Here is a 20,448-nt window from a genome sequence, read left to right on the forward strand (position 1 = left end):
TCCTTATTTATATTGTAAATCGATATAGTTTTAGTCTTAAACCTTCCTAAACATTTTTATCCATTCCAACTACATCCTAGACAGCCAGTACAATATTTTGCTTAAGTTGTATTCATATGGTCCTTCTATTTATATTGTAAATCGATATATTTTTTAGTCTTAAACCTTCTAAACATTTTAAATCCATTCAACTACATCCTAGACAGCCAGTACAATATTTGCTCAAGTTTGTATTCATTTATGGTCCTTATTTATATTGATAAATAGATATAGTTTAGTCTTAAACCTTCTAAACATTTTATCCATTCCAACTACATCCTAGACAGCCAGTACAATATTTTGCTGAAGATGTATTCATATGGTCCTTATTTATATTGTAAATCGATATAGTTTAGTCTTAAAAACCTTCTAAACATTTTATTCCATTCCACAACTACATCCTCAGACAGCCAGTACAATATTTGCTCAAGTTTGTATTCATATGTGTCCTTATTTTTAATTGTAAAAATCGATATAGGTTTAGTCTTAAACCTTCTAAACATTTTATCCATTCCAACTACATCCACATCCCTAGACAGCCAGGTACAATATTTGCTTCAAGTTGTATTCATACTGGTCCCTTATTTATATTGTAAATCGATATAGTTTTAGTCTTACAACCTTCTAAAGCATTTTATCCATTCCAACTACATCCTAGACAGCCAGTACAATATTTGCTCCTTTTAAGTTGTATTCATATGGTCCTTATTTATATTGTAAATCGATATAGTTTAGTCTGTAAACCTTCTAAACAATTTATCCATTCCAACTACATCCTAGACAGTCCAGTGACAATATTTGTCTCAAGTTGTATTCATATGGTCCTTATTTATATTGTAAATCGATATAGTTTAGTCTTAAAACCTTCTAAACATTTTTATCCATTGCAAACTACATCCTAGACCAGCCAGTACAATATTTGCTCAAGTTGTATTTCATATTTTCCTTATTTATATTGTAAATCGATAATAGTTTAGTCTTAAACCTTCTAAACTTTTATATCCATTCCAACTAACATCCTAGACAGCCAGTACAATAATTTGCTCAAGTTGTATTCATATGGTCCTTATTTTTATTGTAAATCGATATAGTTAGTCTTAAACCTTCTAAACATTTTTATCCATTCCCAACTACATCCTAGACAGCCAGTACAATATTTGCTCAAGTTGTATCATAATGGTCCCTTATTTATATTGTAAATCGATATATTTTTTAGTCTTAAACCTTCTATACCATTTTATCCATTCCAACTACATCCTAGACAGCCAGTACAATATTTGCTCAAGTTGTATTCAGTATGGTCCCCTTATTTATATTGTAAATCGATATAGTTTAGTCTTAAACCTTCTAAACATTTTATCCATTCCCCCCCCCCCCCCAACTACATCCTAGACAGCCCAGTACAATATTTGGCTCAAGTTGTAGTCACATATGGTCCTTATTTATATTGTAAATCGATATAGTTTTTAGTCTTAAACCTTCTAAACATTTTATCCATTCCAACTACATCCTAGACAGCCAGTACAATATTTGCTTAAGTTGTATTCATATGGTCCCCTTATATTGTATTGTAAATCGAAATAGATTTTAGTCTTAAAAACTTCTAAACATTTTTATCCATTCCAACTACATCCTAGACAGCCAGTACAATATTTGCTTAAGTTTGTATTCATATGGTCCTTATTTAATATTGTAAATCGATATAGTTTAGTCTTTAAACCTTCTAAACATTTTATCCATATCCAACTACATCCTAGACAGCCAGTACAATATTTGCTCAAGTTGTATTCCATATGGTCCCTTAATTTATATTGTAAAAATCGATATAGTTTTAGTCCTTAAAAACCTTCTAAACATTTTTATCCATTCCAACTACATCTAGACAGCCAGTACAATATTTGCTTTAAGTTGTATTCATATGGTCCTTATTTTGTATTGTAAAATCGATATAGTTTAGTCTTAAACCTTCTAAACATTTTATCCATTCCAACTACATCCTAGACAGCCAGTAACAATATTTAGGGCTTAAGTTGTATTCATATGGTCCCTTATTTATATTGTAAATCGATATAGTTTAGTCTTAAACCTTCTACAACATTTTATCCATTCCAACTACATCCTAGACAGCCAGTACAATATTTGCTCAAGTTGTATTCATATGGTCCTTATTTATATTGTAAATCGATATAGTTTAAGTCTTAAAACCTTCTAAACATTTTTATCCATTCCAACTACATCCTAGACAGCCAGTACAATATTTTGCTCAAGTTGTATTCATATGGTCCTTATTTTTATTGTAAATCGATATAGTTTAGTCTTAAACCTTCTAAAACATTTTATCCATTCCAACTACATCCTAGACCAGCCAGTACAATATTTGCCTAAGTTGTACTTCATATGGTCCTTATTTATAATTGTAAATCGATATAGTTTAGTCCCTTAAACCTTCTAAACATTTTATCCATTCCAACTACAGCCTAGACAGCCAGTACAATATTTGCTGTAAGTTGTATTCTCATATGGTCCTTATTTATATTGTAAATCGATATAGTTTAGATCTTTAAACCTTCTAAACATTTTATCCCCCCTGGGCATTCCAACTACATCCTAGACAGCCAGTACAAATATTTGCTACAAGTTGTATTCATATGGTCCTTATTTATATTGGTAAAATCGATATAGTTTAGTCCTTAAACCTTCTAGAACATTTTATCCATTCCAACTACATATCCTAGACAGCCAGTACACATATTTGCTCAAGATTGTATTCATATGGTCCTTATTTATATTGTAAATCGATATAGTTTAGGTCTTAAACCTTCTAAACATTTTATCCATGTCCAACTCCAACAACATCCTAGAAGACAGCCATACAATATTTGCTCAAGTTGTATTCATATGGTCCCTTATTTATATTGTAAATCGATATAGTTTTAGTCTTAAACCTTCTAAACATTTTATCCATTCAACTACATCACTATAGACAGCCAGTACAATATATTTGCTTTCAAGTTGTATTCATATGGTCCTTATTTATATTGTTAAATCGATATAGTTTAAGTCTTAAACCTTCTAAACATTTTAATCCATTCCAACTACATCCTAGACAGCCACTACAATAATTTTGCTTTAAGTTGTATTTTCATTTGGTCCTTATTTATATTGTAATTCGTTATAGTTTTAGTCTTAAAACCTTCTAAACATTTTTATATCCATTATCCATCCTACCAGTCAACTTAGTTATTTCCATATGGTTCCTTATCTATAGTTTAGTACAACTACTTCCTGCTTAAGTTGTATTCATATGGTCCTTATATACATATGTAGTCCTTAATTTATTGTCAATATTTTCAAGACATATGTCCTTATATTGTAAATCATTAGTCTTAAACCTTCTAAAACATTTTATCCATTCCAACTACATCCTAGACAGCCAGTACAATAGCTCAAGTACATATGGTCCTTATTTTGTCTTAAGTTAGTTTATATTCATATGGTCCTTATTTATATTGTAAATCGATATAGTTTAGTCTTAAACCTTCTAAACATTTTATCCATTCCAACTACATCCTAGACAGCCAGTACAATATTTGCTCAAGTTGTATTCATGTGGTCCTTATTTATATTGTAAATCGATATAGTTTAGTCTTAAACCTTCTAAACATTTTATCCATTCCAACTACATCCTAGACAGCCAGTACAATATTTGCTTAAGTTGTATTCATATGGTCCTTATTTATATTGTAAATCGATATAGTTTAGTCTTAAACCTTCTAAACATTTTATCCATGCCAACTACATCCTAGACAGCCAGTACAATATTTGCTCAAGTTGTATTCATATGGTCCTTATTTGTATTGTAAATCGATATAGTTTAGTCTTAAACCTTCTAAACATTTTATCCATTCCAACTACATCCTAGACAGCCAGTACAATATTTGCTTAAGTTGTATTCATATGGTCCTTATTTATATTGTAAATCGATATAGTTTAGTCTTAAACCTTCTAAACATTTTATCCATTCCAACTACATCCTAGACAGCCAGTACAATATTTGCTCAAGTTGTATTCATATGGTCCTTATTTATATTGTAAATCGATATAGTTTAGTCTTAAACCTTCTAAACATTTTATCCATTCCAACTACATCCTAGACAGCCAGTACAATATTTGCTTAAGTTGTATTCATATGGTCCTTATTTATATTGTAAATCGATATAGTTCAGTCTTAAACCTTCTAAACATTTTTCCAAAATAGGTATACATATACATACTTTTAAAAACTAAGATTCAGAATTAGAGTACTTGAGTAATTTAAAATTTCTCAGCACGACTATAAACAAAATTTTAATAAACTCCTGCACCGAAATTGCGTTTAACTGATGTGTCAGAATTGGATTGTTTTAAATTAAATCGCTTAGGGTATTCAATTTATAATATACTAATTTAACAAATTTGTTAGGCATTAGACAATTTACTTTGAAGTTATGTTGAGAAAACTTCTTGAATTTTTACTATATAACTACGAGATGTATGAAACAGCTGAAACTTAACCCAGCCGCCCAATCAGTCACTACAGCAAGTTGACCACATGATTTTGCCCAAACATGTAGCAGCCTAATCACAGTTGTAGGTGCCAAGTGTGATGTATTCCCTACTCATCACCATTATAGTAAAACTATTCTCTTTTAACTGATAATCTAAACCTATATCACAGTCCTAATTAGCAGTAAAAGATATTCCAGTTCAATAAACCTCTGTATCAAACCTCGGCATTGTTTCATTAAAAAAAAAAAACAATTTCAGCCCTTTTTTATAAACCGGTGTACAATAATAGTCTTTTGTCACAACATTAAAAAATTCAGCGGAATACCTAAGTGTTATGACTACACAGACCATGTGTCAGACTTGCACAAGAATCACAAATATACTGGGAAATAAATCATAAAGAGTTGTGTTTTGGACACCTTTTTAATTTATTTTGGGTATATCTGCTCATCATGTAGGACCTATGGAACTAAGTCACTTAGAATATAATTTAGTGTATTTCAGAAAATAACTTTTTCTATGACCATCCCATTATAGTCTTCAAATGGTATGGCCCCTAATTTCTTCTGGTATTCAGTGCAAAAATTCCAACTTTATATCAAGTATTTTTCAGCATCTTGATCCTCTATCATGGTTTTATCATGAGAGCTTGATATGTAGAAATTATTTTTACTGTACCTTTACCAGCTGTGCTCATAACCTGTCATATTAATCATGATGTTCATATTCTTCGCTGCATTGGCCCGACCACGAACATGCTTCTCTAATCAACAACATTTCTACACAATTTTGTTCCGAATTCCTTACTTGATGATGTTTTAGCTCTCCTGTAGTGGTATAATAGGAAATGTACAAATAACACGTTTACATTGCTTTGTACACTAAACTTCCAATCATCTGTATATATTGAATTAGTGACTGTAAGTATTCAGGACATCTTCAATATTTATAACTTTATTTTTGTGTCAATAAATACTGTAAATGCCATATTAATTGAGCAAGTTTGGGGTTTCCTTAAATTATACCTATTTTTAATCATTTATATAGTTTCTGAATACCTTGATTAAATCTGGTCCAAATTGATTTTAAAAATTAGATTTGTATAGTACAAATCCAAATTTCAAAATTATAATTTAAGGAATGCATTATAGTCTGCCTATTTATCAGTAATAATTTTACCAAAATTTACTCCTAGTGTAACATAACCTAAACCCTAAAAAAGAGTGAAAGCTGTATAATATATTAGATCATGTATTGTGATGTTGCAGTGTTTACGGAAAGTGGCCAAATTTGTGATGGAGCAGAACGAGAGAGTGTACATGCCAAGAGGTCTGCTACTCACTAGTCCAGTGGACAGAGGGCTAAGAGTTGTATCCTTTACCTGAACCAACTCCCTCGTTGTGTCCAAGAGGGAGCAGTGTATATAATAAGAGCACTTCACATAAAAGGTTACATACTTTACTTAATCATTCACTTCTTATAGTAGTAAGGTGTTTTACTTCTTACTACTTCAAACTAAAATAGAACATGTGCATGGTTATTGCTCTTCCTGAAAAACTGACATTGATTACCGAAATTCTTTTTATTACTGTACTGTGGAGTCCTGCTAATCCGAACACGTGTAATCCGAACGTCGGTTAATCCGAACAGGTCCAGGAGCAATTATTTATAACGATAATGAACAGTATAGGAACTAATTACTTAAAAAATGAAAATGGGTGCATCATTTCGTACATAAACAAAGAAAACTTTAATTAAATATACATACAGTATTTTATTAAGACAAATTGTGTACAGTACAGTACATAAATAATGAAGTACCAAATTGAAACTTATAGGTTAAGTATGAGTTAAATTACTGTATTAAGAAGTGAAATCAAACAAAAATTGGACGTACAGTACTGATATTATTATTGAGTACAATATTAATTGTTAAAAGTAGAAATTCAGTTATTGTCTTCTGTCGCATTGAAGAGAGTCTATTGGATGACGCGTAGTTTCGCCATCGTGTCATAAACATGATATCGGCAGGTGTAGCAGTAGCCTGTTGCTCTAAGTATCGTAGGTTAAGCGCTGCTGCACCGTCTGTGTGTGGCACCAACTCTCCTTTATCACCCAGGTTCTCGTCGTCACTTCCTTCCTCCTCACACTCGATTGATTCTTGAGTGACTGCCGCAACTATGTCGTGATCAGTTAGGAATTCGGAGCACGCACCATCTGCTACCATCCATTCATTGACGTCTGTTTCATCTGCTTTCTCGCAACCAGGAATTGCTTGAACTAGCCGTAACACATTTTCTCTATCGTTGTCTGCTTGGTTGTCTTGGAACGCAAGGGTAGGCCATAGTTTTGTCCAAGACTTCCTCAAAGTTTGGTCTGTAATGTTCTCCCAAGAATCAGCAATCCAATACACAACATCCTTGATGTTAGTTTGTTTTATTTTTTGAACCAAAGAGACTGTTTCATCTTCAATCAGGGTTCGCAAAAACTGCTTGCGGTATTTAAGTTTAAGTGATTGCAACACACCTTGGTCCATTGGCTGCAATAAGGCTTTAACATCTGGAGGTAAAAATGATACTTTAATTTCACCACTAGAAAGTTCTTCGGTATTTGGGTGCGATGGCGCATTGTCAATCAAGAGAATAGCACGTGGGGGTAAATCATTGTCATTACTGAATTGTTGGACACGGGGTACAAACTCGTCATGAAACCATTGTTTAAACAACTGTCCGTTCATCCACGCTTTTTTTGTGGTTCCTGTAATAAACTGGCAATGAGTTCATATTGACATTTTTGAAAGCTCTAGGTCTAGCAGATTTCCCTATCAACATTAGCGGAAGCTTGTGATTACCAGCAGTATTAGAACATGCCATTATTGTTACTCGATCTTTGCTCATTTTAAAACCAGGAGCATGGATTTCTTCTTTAGACGCCAAACTCTTTGTAGGCAGTGCTCTAAAGTTGAGGCCGGTTTCATCAGCATTATAAATTTGCTGTGGAGAATAATTACCATCCAATATCAAAGTTTCAAATGTACTCACGTATTCCCTTGCTGCATCGTGGTCAGATGAAAGTTGTTCTCCTGTAATTGTCTACTGTCGTATTCCATGGCGCTTCTTCCATCGGTCTAGCCACCCAGTACTAGCATGAAAACATTCACCGCTGTTCATTAATTCATTCAATTGAATTGCCTTTTCTTGAATAATAGGCACACTTAAAGGAGTTCCTCTCTCCCTTTCCTGGAAAAACAAATAGCGCTTCATCCACTTTATCATACTGGGATTGCTTCACTGTTTGTCTGTTTTCGAGAGTCTGGCCAGAAGAAGTAGCACAATATTGTTCAAGCTTTGCACGATTTTTCCTCCAATCACAAATTGTAGATTTGCCAACATTAAACTCTGTTGCCAATTTAGTCACACTTTTACCCTTATCTAAACGCTGTAGGGCGTCTAGCTTGTCTTTAAGACGGTAGTATGCTTTCGCTTACTCGCCATAACAATCAGCTCTCACACGCAAATAATCACAATAGTGGAATCGATGTTTGCACTGAGATGACAGACGACACACTGCAGACTACAGCGCAATGTGCGGCTATTCTATGAGTCTGTGTGTGTATTTTTGGCACGCCGCGCCGTGGGAGGGGGAGTACAGTCTGACCCGTAGCGCGTGGACCCGTACAATATCCAGTACGCTCACATTGCTTAACAATAGAACTCTCACACTAAATACGGTAAATGTGCTTAGTATTCGCAAACACGTTTATTTGTCAAGAAATACAATGCAACAGTCAGAAAACATGTTTTAATAAACAATGTTCATAATTCTATAACAAAATAGACCCATTCTCAAGTTTAAAACCGTATTTTTCTGTAATTCTGGCTAATCCGAACAATCACATAATCCGAATAGGGCTCGGTCCCAATTAGGTCGGATTATCGGGACTCTACTGTATTTTTATTTGATCTAAAAATTGAATAGATAAGTGCTGACCACACAGTAAAATTTGAGAACAGTTAGTATATTGACACTGGAGAAGATTACGTTTAATATACTTGTAGTTTTGTACTAAAAAAACTTGTCTAGTACCTCAAAACTTTTAGCATTATTCTCATAAATTCCTAATATATATATATATATAAATAATGCTGTAACTTTCAGTGATATATAATAGTTTTACAAAAGCTTAAAACAGCTGAAAAATATGCCAATAGAGGCACTAACATTGCTAGTTGTAGTGTTACTTCTCTAGTAATTTCAGACACATGCCTTTATCGAGTTAAAATAGTTTAATTTACTACAGCCATATGGCTCAAAGTTTTAATGAAGATATAACTAAAGTGTAATGTTAACCCTTTTACTGCCGACGTCCGACATATCGGACGTCGGCATTTTTGCCGAAAACGCCAACGTCCGATATGTCGGACGTCTGTTTTTTTTATTGTTACTGGCTACTGTTATGTTCAAATGCCGAAATATTCGGTATTTTGGTTGTTTAGGAGGAAAGGATAATGAAAGAAGCCATTTGAAGAACTTTGGATTTCTATTTTCGTCGTCTTTGACTAGAATTGACGAACTACCTAGACAGCTGTCAAAACCAGATGATCGGGTTAGATTACTGAAATCTTCGTTCATTGTTGTTGTTTACAATGTTATCGAAAGTTTTTTGAAGTGTTACTTTTGTTGATCAAGGATAAAATGAGTAAAAGAGTTACATCTAACTCTCCTGTGAGTGAGGGAACAATAATTAACAGTCTAATCGATGGTGGTGTACAAGTGCAAGACGAACTGAGTGACAATTTCCTTCAGAATTTGTCAGATTCAGATGCCGAGAACGATTCTGATATTAGTGTTAGGGCTATTGATGACAATCAAAGTGATGTGGATGACACTGATGACGATCCTGACTTTATCTTACCATCAGATAATGAGGAGTTATTAGATAGTGAGGGGGATGTGGCACAGATAAGTTTACCTTCAACTTCCACTGGTAGGCCTACCAGTTTTGGGAAAATCCTCATAGTGCAGCTATGTTTCAAGGTAGCACCTTCAAATTTGGTATATGTTCTAAGCAATTGCTCTAGTTTATAATGATATCATGCTCAAAATTTTAGTATAATTTTAAAAATAAATTATCAGATGCCAAACACAATTTTTATTTTTTTATTTATTTTTTATTTACATAATTTTTAAAATTAAATAATGAGTTTGTTTCAAATTAAAATTTCTTTTTATTACTTGAAAAACAGCATTTAAATACGAGTAAATAAAGTAAAAATTAATGCAAATCTAATGAAAAATAAAAAAGATACAGCATTTTTTGTAAATGAATGCACAACAGCGATTTTCCCCCTTGGCAATTTTGACTGGTACGATAAAAAAATGGCCGGCAGTAAAAGGGTTAAATAAATTAACACTGACACACTTTAATAGAAACCTGGTTTCTTAATTGTATTAAAATTATAGATATGAATGCTTTGTAACCAAAGTGCAGTCAATTAAAAATTCTTGGTCGAAACTTGAGCAGATATCTTTTTTTAATGTAATAAAGGCATAAGATTTAATGATTCTAATAAATTTTAAAGATTGGTGTTTTGTTAAATGGCAAATTTACGATTTAGACACTTCCTTTTTGTATTAGTTGTGAACATTTAAACCATTAAAGCAGTGAGTTAATGATGTTTATCTTGGTAAGAAGTGCGAAACGATTCTTTAACAATGGCTGGCAGATAGAGATATCAATACTGGACCAACCAATGGTGGCTCGGACATGACTTAGCTTATCCGAGAGTACAGAGGAGTTCTTCATGTGACCTGTCTCCCAGAACTGAGTTTGGCAAACGTAACATCGTGCTGCGTGCTGTTTCGCGCCCCGAGTCTTCCCCGCAACATCGTGTCTGCCTTAGTTGCTTGCCTCTCTACCGTCGCATCAAATCACTTTGGTTTTGAGATGAGATAACGTTCTCAATTACTCATTCAAACCCTCTTGATTATACTACTATATAAACGCTAAGTCACTCTAAGGGTATAAACTGTCTACTTAAAAGTTATTGTAACTTCTTTTGATCAGTTTTTTACGATTAGTGTATAGTAACACTATTTTCTTTATAATATTGAATTCATTATTTTTTGTTTAATATTACATTATTGCTGTTAATTCTCTAAAAATACTTTTAAACATGTAGACACATTTTGTGTTTTTAAGTTTTCCATATTTTGTAATTATGTTGTTGAGGATAAACATTCAGTTCTACTAACTCACATAAACTTTTGTAACAATAATGGTTTTTAAATATTTAGTTTTAAAATAATAAAGGTAGTGTTACATTTAAATTACTTTGAGAACTTACTGTGTACACAGAATATTCTGAAAATATAAGCAATAATTTTGAATCTTTCAAATTTTGTATTTTTTATATAAAAATGTTACTAAAACACTAATCACAAGATGACTTTTTATAAACTACTGCTCATACTAAAACTACAGTACAGCATGCTTGATATCTCGTGTGGTTGTTACTGAAATTGAGTTATTTTATCGATTCAAGAATTACTTTACTGAGACCATCTCAAAACCACTGTTGTCCTTGTCACATACTAACATTTACTCTGTAGTCTCGCTTGTTAGTTATCTGTTTATCCTTGTTCTTGTTACTTCTTGGTTCGTCAATATTAAGTTTATTGTTGACATGATTTATTGTTAATTTGTCCGAATTCCTCCTGTGGTGGTACGGAGGTCTAGGACCTTAAGTAATACCTTAAACAATTTGTATATAATTGATGTAATTATTTTAAAGACTGTGTTGACAATGTGCTGGTTTCACAGTGGAAGCTGACGTGTTTTATGTAACAATTTTAAATATGTTTAATTCATAGTTAATACAAAACCGTAATGTATTCAATTAATGACTGTGAACATAAACTGTGTTGGAACTCTAATAAATTTTACTAACTATATTTTATTCTTTAATATGTTGAATCATTAGAATAAACAGTAGAATTATCAATATTTGTAAATAAACAAATATTGATAATAAGTGTAAGGACAATGTGTTGTTTTTAGAAATGTTACTATTTTTATGTTTATTTGAAATATTTCTAAACCACTATGTCTTTGTGGTAGATCTCTAATATCAACTAGCAGAATATAAAATTTGGAATAAAAAAAATAATATAAAATATTTTATAGTTACTCTATGAATCAGTTTCCACTTGTCCACTAGCACATATATTCTGTGTATGTAATTTGAATTTATGGTAAGTATGCAGTTGATAATGGTTTTATTTATATATTGAGTATCATAATATGGTGTTCACAATATAATTTCAATGATATTGACAAAATAAAATCTACAAATAAAAAATCTTCTCAAATTAATTCATTTCAGGTCAACATGTTTTCTATTTTTGTCAATAACTATACATGTGTAACAAAGTTACAGCATCAATTCTTTAATGTAATAATTTTTTTAATTCATTTTAGAAGAAAGGTATTTTTTCATGGTTCTAAATTGTCCACTGAACAAAAATGTTATATAGATTTCAGGCTAAAATTGCAAATTTGATCCTGGCACGAATAGGAACATACAATCATATATTCCCATTCAAAAACTCTTAAAGTGTACCCTCAAGCAAACATTTGGAATTACAGTCAAAATGATATTATTGTGTCTAAATTGTAAATATTGTAATTAAAATATAAGAGCTGTAAAGTAGGAATAATTACAACAAACTCGTGATACAAAACAATAAGCGATGTGTTAATTTTGCTCTACATGTCAATTAAAGATTTTAAAAAGTACAGAAAAGGATTGATTAAGAATTGTATTAAGAAACACATATTAGAAATAAATAAACAATTCCTCAAGAATACAAAAAAAACCAAAACACTTACCCCAGTCCAATTTTAAAGGGAGAGTTTTTCAAAAGGTCTTGGGATTAGATAGCAGCTTTAAAAATCATCCAAAGTTTTCTGTTGGATTGCAAAGGAATATTCTTCCCTGTCCGAAATTGGGTATTATCCAAATAACTTAAATGGAAATGCCTATTAAGTGAAGATCAACAAGACAACCGAGCACTCCAAAACACAACCTCGGACCACTCTGTTCTAAATGATAACTGTTTATATGATTGAGAGAGTGGTGTTATTCTGTTTCTAACATTTGAGTTGTGTCCTCTCCACAATTTCTAAGAAAGAATGGATTTTGTAAAAAACTGAAAGTGTTTCTTCCTGCAAAATAAGACAGGGAAGAAGGCTTTTGGAATCTTCTTTTCTACAAATACTGCTAATATTTAAGGAAATAATATAATAAACAATTTCAGTTCAATAGAATTGCAGGGTACAGGAAAGTCAATATTTCATTATGTCGCGCTATAACAAGATGTAAATTTGCTTATTTTTACGATTCTCTCATGAAAACTTACAATAAACAAAAAATTAACTTTCAACTACAATATCGCATTTAATAATTCTATATTTACGTAATTATTTGTATATTCCATACCACAATAATAATGGTTGATTCGTAATGTAATTAAATAAATTAAAGAATTTGAATTGTGTGAAATCAGAACTTGTTCTATTGTCAGCAGAATCCTATCTAGGCTATTTATATTTTTAACATTCCTAGTTTACATTATGTGCATTGTTATCTTGTTTAAGCATTTATATAGTACTATAATCTCCTAAGTTTAATTATAGAGAAACAACCCATCCTAGCAGTTCTTTTGTATATGGGTGAATTAATTAAACTCATCAAACAGTTAAACGGAATGTTAAACCTAAATCAATAAGAAGTGGAAAGTCAGAAATAGTAAAACAAGTTTAACTCTTTGATTAATAAATACAAATTAAGGCTAAAAAGATGCATCAGTAAAACCTTTTTTATCATGTCTGTATTATGCTACAGTAATTTGAAAACGTTAATTAGAAGTAAAATATTTCCACTGGAACACTGTTTAGTTTTCTGTCCAAATTTTAAAATGAACAGTTATTGATACATGTGTTGTTATTTGTAATTTTTTGTAATGCGTGGTTTAAATTTGTATAATTTGTATGTTTACGTTGTACATAACTTAATGTGATGATGATTTATGTGCCAACTTCATAGTTTTTGGTATATTATAATATATAAATGTTTTACTAGAAGATGTCTCTCAGTTTTCAGGCTTAAGTAGATGTTGGAGTTTAAGTCTTTGTTTTGGCTACTCAGGAAATTGATGTCTGATTATCCAACTTACTTTTTAATACTGGTATATGAATTTGTGCTGGATTTTAATTATTTCAAGATTTAAATACTATTGATTTCTTGAAAACTAGTTTTGTATTGTATTTTAAGTCCATTTATGTATTTGATTGGTTAAAAGTGGAAATATTAATGTCAGTTGTGTTAAAAGGTTTGTACGAATAATAGAAATCATAATTATTAAATTGGATTGTAAATTAAAAGTAAAATATGAAATATATAAGTAATATAGAAAAGTCTTTCAACAAAAACTAAATGCTATTCTTGGATCTAAGTTTGTGCTTCTTTTACTTAATTGACTTTTTGTGTTCTAAAAATCTTGCACATAATTTCAAGATTTTCTGATCTTAACAGTTATTTTGTGTATGTATCAATGATCCTGTGTGTGTACTGTCATGTTAGTTAAGATGTAAACTAGTTTGGATTACTTAACGTTTATACCTCATTGTACTTGTGTCCCATAAGTCTCTTGATGTTGTTCGGTCGGTCGACAGTTTGCCAAATAATGTATGTTTGTTCCCTTATCGATACTTATTAATTATATTTATTTTAAACATAATTTTGTTTTACCGTACATTCTGTAAATAATATAATATATATTTTATAGAAAAAATGAAAATTTTATAAAAGAAATTCAAACTTATTCATTTTATTTGTATTATTTCCCTTATACATTTTATGGAAATATGTTTGAACAGTACCTTAATCCATCAAGTATGATGCCAGAACTATTTTAAACGAAGTAAGATTATAAAATTGCTTGAACTGCATAGTCAGTATAGTATTCAGTATAGTCTCTTTATACCCCATATTACATTCACTTTCATATCAGGTGTGTCCCAACAAAAACACGCTAAAGAGGAAGGTGACCATCGGATATCTCATGTCAAGCTGCTGCTCACGTGATAAGACACCCAATTCATGATTACATCATTATACAACATGTAAACTCAATATTATCTGTAAAAATGTGATGATGTCATTTATTCTCAGATGGTATGTATAGAGTACTTTACATGCTGCAGGAGTAGTGGCCAACTATTAAGAAAATCGGTCATTAAAGCTGGTACTGTCTCGAAATTTAATGAAAACACCAACATTGTGTTCTTATGCATGAGATTTGGTCAGAGCATGAAGTTTTCTTTTATGTCTGGGAATAAAATCTCGGCTTTGTAAGAGAACCGTGATAAGGGTTCTCTTAGACAGGAATCCGAACTTTAAAAAGGTGGACTAAAATGATAACCAAGAACTGTGACAGGTGAAGAGTTTGGTACTTCTCTCCCACATGAAAGAGTTTTGAATTAAACAGGGGTTAGGGGGAAGAATAATATCTTTAATTGTTGTGTTAATTGTTTAAGCTTTAGCAAAGCCTATCACTCGTGGGGCTAGAAAAATTTGATTTCTGTCCATCCGTCCACACAATAACTCAAAAACTAAATGAAATTTTGCAAGAAGCCCCATTTATATATTAGCAAAACTGAGTTTGATGATGGTGCATATCACTCCATGATGCTAAGCGTTAGGAAATATTTTTACATTGGGTAACCATGATGGTAATGATAAAATAGCAGAATAAATAAATTTGTAAATAAACTGAATCCAATTATTTGAGATTTCAACATATGATTTTTATTCATGGAGCAAAAAGGAAAAGAGTGAAGAGTCAGTGTTAAAACTCGGTTTCAAGATTTAATTTCTGCGCACTCTTGTGTTGTAGTACCCTCCCTACCTCATTAGAACTTTTATTATTTGAACAATGCTATGAAACATAATTTAATGGGAAAAAATGAGAATGCATTATGTAGCAAAATGTCTCGAGACAAATTTCATCTGTTGAGTTTAAATTTTGTGTAAAATGTCATTTCTGCATAGAGAAGAATGAGTTTTTCGAGGTTTCTCCAAAAAGTATCCGATCTGTTAATATTCTCGAACCCGAGCAGCCTCTGTGGGGTTTGCGCGTTAGCAGTAGTCCTTCACAAACCTGAATGCCATAGTTTCTGGCTGAAATGTTTGGTTGCACACAGCATATATTTATGTCACATGTTTTTTCTGTTCGTTGCAATTGTGTACTGTTGAAAATGGCAGAACTGATCAAAGAATTTGTGTCAATTTTGGCAAGATTTGTACGGAGACGATTGAAATGATACAGAAGTCCTTTGGGGATGAATGTATGGGCACAACACAGGTAAAAGAATGGTACAGGCGGTTTAAAAATGGCCGCACATGTGTTGGCGGTGACTCTAACACCGAGCATGTGCGACTTACGATTGGCGGTGAAGATAGATTGACTGTTCCTAAGCTAGAAAATCATCTCTGAATACCAAAAAATACTATATTGAAAATTTAAATAAGATTTAAGGAATGACGCGCGCGTGTGCAACATTTATTCCGAAATTGCTCATGAACGAGCAGAAGAACCTTTCCTATAAAATCGTTCTAGACAACTTGAAAATAGTCAGTGATGATGAAAATATCCTTAAGAAGATTATTACTGGTGATGAGATATGGGTTTACGGTTACGATCAAATCTTGATTCTGCTCTGGCACGAGAATATAAACGGAGGTTGAATACTTTTTCGAACAGATCTCGTATGATTGTACAAATCCAACCATGGAATTTGGTTAAGCTAATTGAAGGCTATGTGAGTCAGTAGGATGTCACAGTTTGGTTGCTCTTTTGCTTGGTGAAGGGGATGTAAAAATTTCTTTATGATTTTCCAAATGTGTGTGTTTTATGATTGGACGTTTTGAGAATCAAATGAGCTATAGATTTGAACGTTTGCATTCAACCTCAGCTAAGCTCATGCGATGCATGGTGTGGCATACTCCTACCTTGTATTTTACCATTAACAAAGACAAAATTTAGCAGTTTACACAGAAACATGCTAAGTCAAAATATAATCTACAGTATGGTAACTAATTAACTGTATCTAATACATTTTTAAAACCTAATAAACTACAACCTAAAAAATAAATAATGAATCAAAGTTTAAAACAGTAGAAGTAAAATTAATTATGAATTAAAGACAACCCAGAGTCTGAAATTAATTAATTAGTGTCAGAAAAAAACGTACTAATGTAATTTGTGGAAGGTAGTGTATTTGACTATAACACACTATTCATCAACAGTATAATAAATAGAGAGTATAAATTAAGAAAAGTTTATAATATACAGGGTGATTCAAAACTAAACGGCAATCTCTCGAGAGCTTATTCTATAGCTAAAAACAAGTAAAAAAGTTCATATAACCATATGCCCGGAAACGCTTCGTTAGCGAGTTACGCCTAGCGAAAGATTTCGCCCGGATTTCAGAACCCTTGGTGAAGTCAGGCCGTATAAAAATGATAAAGGTAGTTTACAAAGATACAAATACGATTGTTTTTTATGTTTTTATATCTGACAAATTTATTAAAATTCGTCCCAGAGCTGTAAATGCAATACTTTCAGAGATATCTTACGTAAAACACAAGAATTGGTGCAAAGAAATAACACATTTTTGTGTTTAACGTAAGATTACTTCCATAAATGTTAAATAAAGGTCATTTTTTTCTTAAACAGATTTGTAGAACATTTAATTCTGAAAAGATTCATGTGAATTACTTGGGAAAAAAATTAATAATAGGTATTGAAATTTAGCTTTATTTAAAAATAAAACAGACGCACAAAAATGCATATTCTTATCTGCATAAAATATTAACTAACGTTAGGTTGTGAGTAACAGCTGATCATTTATTCAACACTTTTTATCGTCATATTTTCTTTGCAAAGGTTGGCAATATCAGCTGATCAACAATTAAGTTCATGAAGTAATATTTGAATAACCTTTATGGAGGTTTTTGTATTGTGGCGTGTGAAGATTGTATTTTGTGAGATCCTGTGATTATTTGGAAATATTTTATACAAGTGTATAAAATATTTTATTAAATATTTATTTTTAAAATATTTTATTAAATATTTTTATAAAAGTGTATGTAATTATCTTAGTAAATAATGGCAGATAATGTAAATGGTATGTATTCGTTTGAAGAGTATACGGACATGATACTGATTTACGGCAAAGTTAACAAGAATGGTTTAGCTGCAGTTCAGGAATATCGTGATACTTTTCCACATCGAAGAACACCTGATCGCAAAACATTTGAAGCTGTGGAGAGACGACTTAGAGAAACTGATAGCTTTAAACCGAAGCGAATAGATACTGGTCGTCAACGTAGCGCAAGGAACTATAATAATGAACAAGCAATAATAAATGCTGTAGAATTATCACCAACCACAAGCACCAGACGATTATCACGTCAGTTAAATATTTTCCAGTCAAGCGTATGGCGGACACTTCATGAAGCACAGTTGTACCCATTCCATATAACACGTGTTCAAGACTTATTACCGCAAGATCTTAATAAACGGAAGATGTTCTGCCGCTGGTTAAGAAGAAATTGTTTACGACATCAGTATTTTCTTCGGCGTATTCTCGTTACTGATGAATCCTGTTTTACTAGAAATGGAATTGTAAATGTTCGTAATACCCATACTTGGGCGTACGACAACCCACATGAAACTGCGACGAGGCATTTTCAACATACATTTTCAGTCAATGTATGGCTTGGTGTTCTGGGTGATAATTTGATTGGTCCATTTTTCCTCCCTAATCGACTTAATGGAGTAGCGTACTTAAATTTTTTAAGAACAAACCTGCCTACCCTCTTGGAAGATATTCCTGTTCAAAACAGAATAAATGCATGGTTTATGCACGACGGAGCACCTCCACATTTTTCTAATGATGTGAAAAACTATTTAAATGATACATACGGTAGACAATGGATTGGTCGAAATGGACCAGTAAAATGGCCACCACGTTCTCCTGACCTCACGCCAGCAGACTTTTTCTTATGGGGTTGGATGAAGTCAATTGTTTATTCAAAACGGATTAACACCATAGAGGAGTTACGTAATCGCATTACAGAGGCGGCAGAAACTATCAAGAATGCTCCAAACGTTATGAAACGCGCTAGAAAAGAGTGGATTCGTCGTGCGAAAACGTGCATTGCTAACAACGGAGGACACTTTGAGCAACTATTATAGGTGATTATTACAGTTTTATAAAGGTAAATACATTTTATGTTAATGTTCAGTCTAGAATAAATGATCAGCTGTTACTCACAACCTAAACATTAGTTAATATTTTATGCAGATAAGAATATGCATTTTTGTGCGTCTGTTTTATTTTTAAATAAAGCTAAATTTCAATACCTATTATTAATTATTAACCTCCGTTGTTAGCAATGCACGTTTTCGCACGACGAATCCACTCTTTTCTAGCGCGTTTCATAACGTTTGGAGCATTCTTGATAGTTTCTGCCGCCTCTGTAATGCGATTACGTAACTCCTCTATGGTGTTAATCCGTTTTGAATAAACAATTGACTTCATCCAACCCCATAAGAAAAAGTCTGCTGGCGTGAGGTCAGGAGAACGTGGTGGCCATTTTACTGGTCCATTTCGACCAAATCCATTGTCTACCGTATGTATCATTTAAATAGTTTTTCACATCATTAGAAAAATGTGGAGGTGCTCCGTCGTGCATAAACCATGCATTTATTCTGTTTTGAACAGGAATATCTTCCAAGAGGGTAGGCAGGTTTGTTCTTAAAAAATTTAAGTACGCTACTCCATTAAGTCGATTAGGGAGGAAAAATGGACCAATCAAATTATCACCCAGAACACCAAGCCATACATTGACTGAAAATGTATGTTGAAAATGCCTCGTCGCAGTTTCATGTGGGTTGTCGTACGCCCAAGTATGGGTATTACGAACATTTACAATTCCATTTCTAGTAAAACAGGATTCATCAGTAACGAGAATACGCCGAAGAAAATACTGATGTCGTAAACAATTTCTTCTTAACCAGCGGCAGAACATCTTCCGTTTATTAAGATCTTGCGGTAATAAGTCTTGAACACGTGTTATATGGAATGGGTACAACTGTGCTTCATGAAGTGTCCGCCATACGCTTGACTGGAAAATATTTAACTGACGTGATAATCGTCTGGTGCTTGTGGTTGGTGATAATTCTACAGCATTTATTATTGCTTGTTCATTATTATAGTTCCTTGCGCTACGTTGACGACCAGTATCTATTCGCTTCGGTTTAAAGCTATCAGTTTCTCTAAGTCGTCTCTCCACAGCTTCAAATGTTTTGCGATCAGGTGTTCTTCGATGTGGAAAAGTATCACGATATTCCTGAACTGCAGCTAAACCATTCTTGTTAACTTTGCCGTAAATCAGTATCATGTCCGTATACTCTTCAAACGAATACATACCATTTACATTATCTGCCATTATTTACTAAGATAATTACATACACTTTTATAAAAATATTTAATAAAATATTTTAAAAATAAATATTTAATAAAATATTTTATACACTTGTATAAAATATTTCCAAATAATCACAGGATCTCACAAAATACAATCTTCACACGCCACAATACAAAAACCTCCATAAAGGTTATTCAAATATTACTTCATGAACTTAATTGTTGATCAGCTGATATTGCCAACCTTTGCAAAGAAAATATGACGATAAAAAGTGTTGAATAAATGATCAGCTGTTACTCAC

General features: G+C 32.3%; 1 protein-coding gene across 1 annotated transcript in view; it reads left to right on the forward strand.

Moving 5' to 3' along the window:
- Nucleotides 1-14,472, forward strand: part of LOC124359422 (golgin subfamily A member 7) — a 28,421-nt gene extending 13,949 nt beyond the window's left edge. Inside the window, exons 4-5 of the mRNA XM_046812155.1 lie at nucleotides 5,856-5,957; nucleotides 10,314-14,472. Coding sequence (XP_046668111.1) covers nucleotides 5,856-5,957; nucleotides 10,314-10,358 — 147 coding nt within the window. The 3' untranslated portion in view covers nucleotides 10,359-14,472. The remainder of the gene's footprint in view (nucleotides 1-5,855; nucleotides 5,958-10,313) is intronic.
- The last annotated feature ends 5,976 nt before the right edge of the window (nucleotides 14,473-20,448 follow it).

This window comes from Homalodisca vitripennis, chromosome 4 (genome assembly GCF_021130785.1).
Source record: "Homalodisca vitripennis isolate AUS2020 chromosome 4, UT_GWSS_2.1, whole genome shotgun sequence".
NCBI classification, from domain to species: Eukaryota; Metazoa; Arthropoda; class Insecta; order Hemiptera; family Cicadellidae; genus Homalodisca; species Homalodisca vitripennis.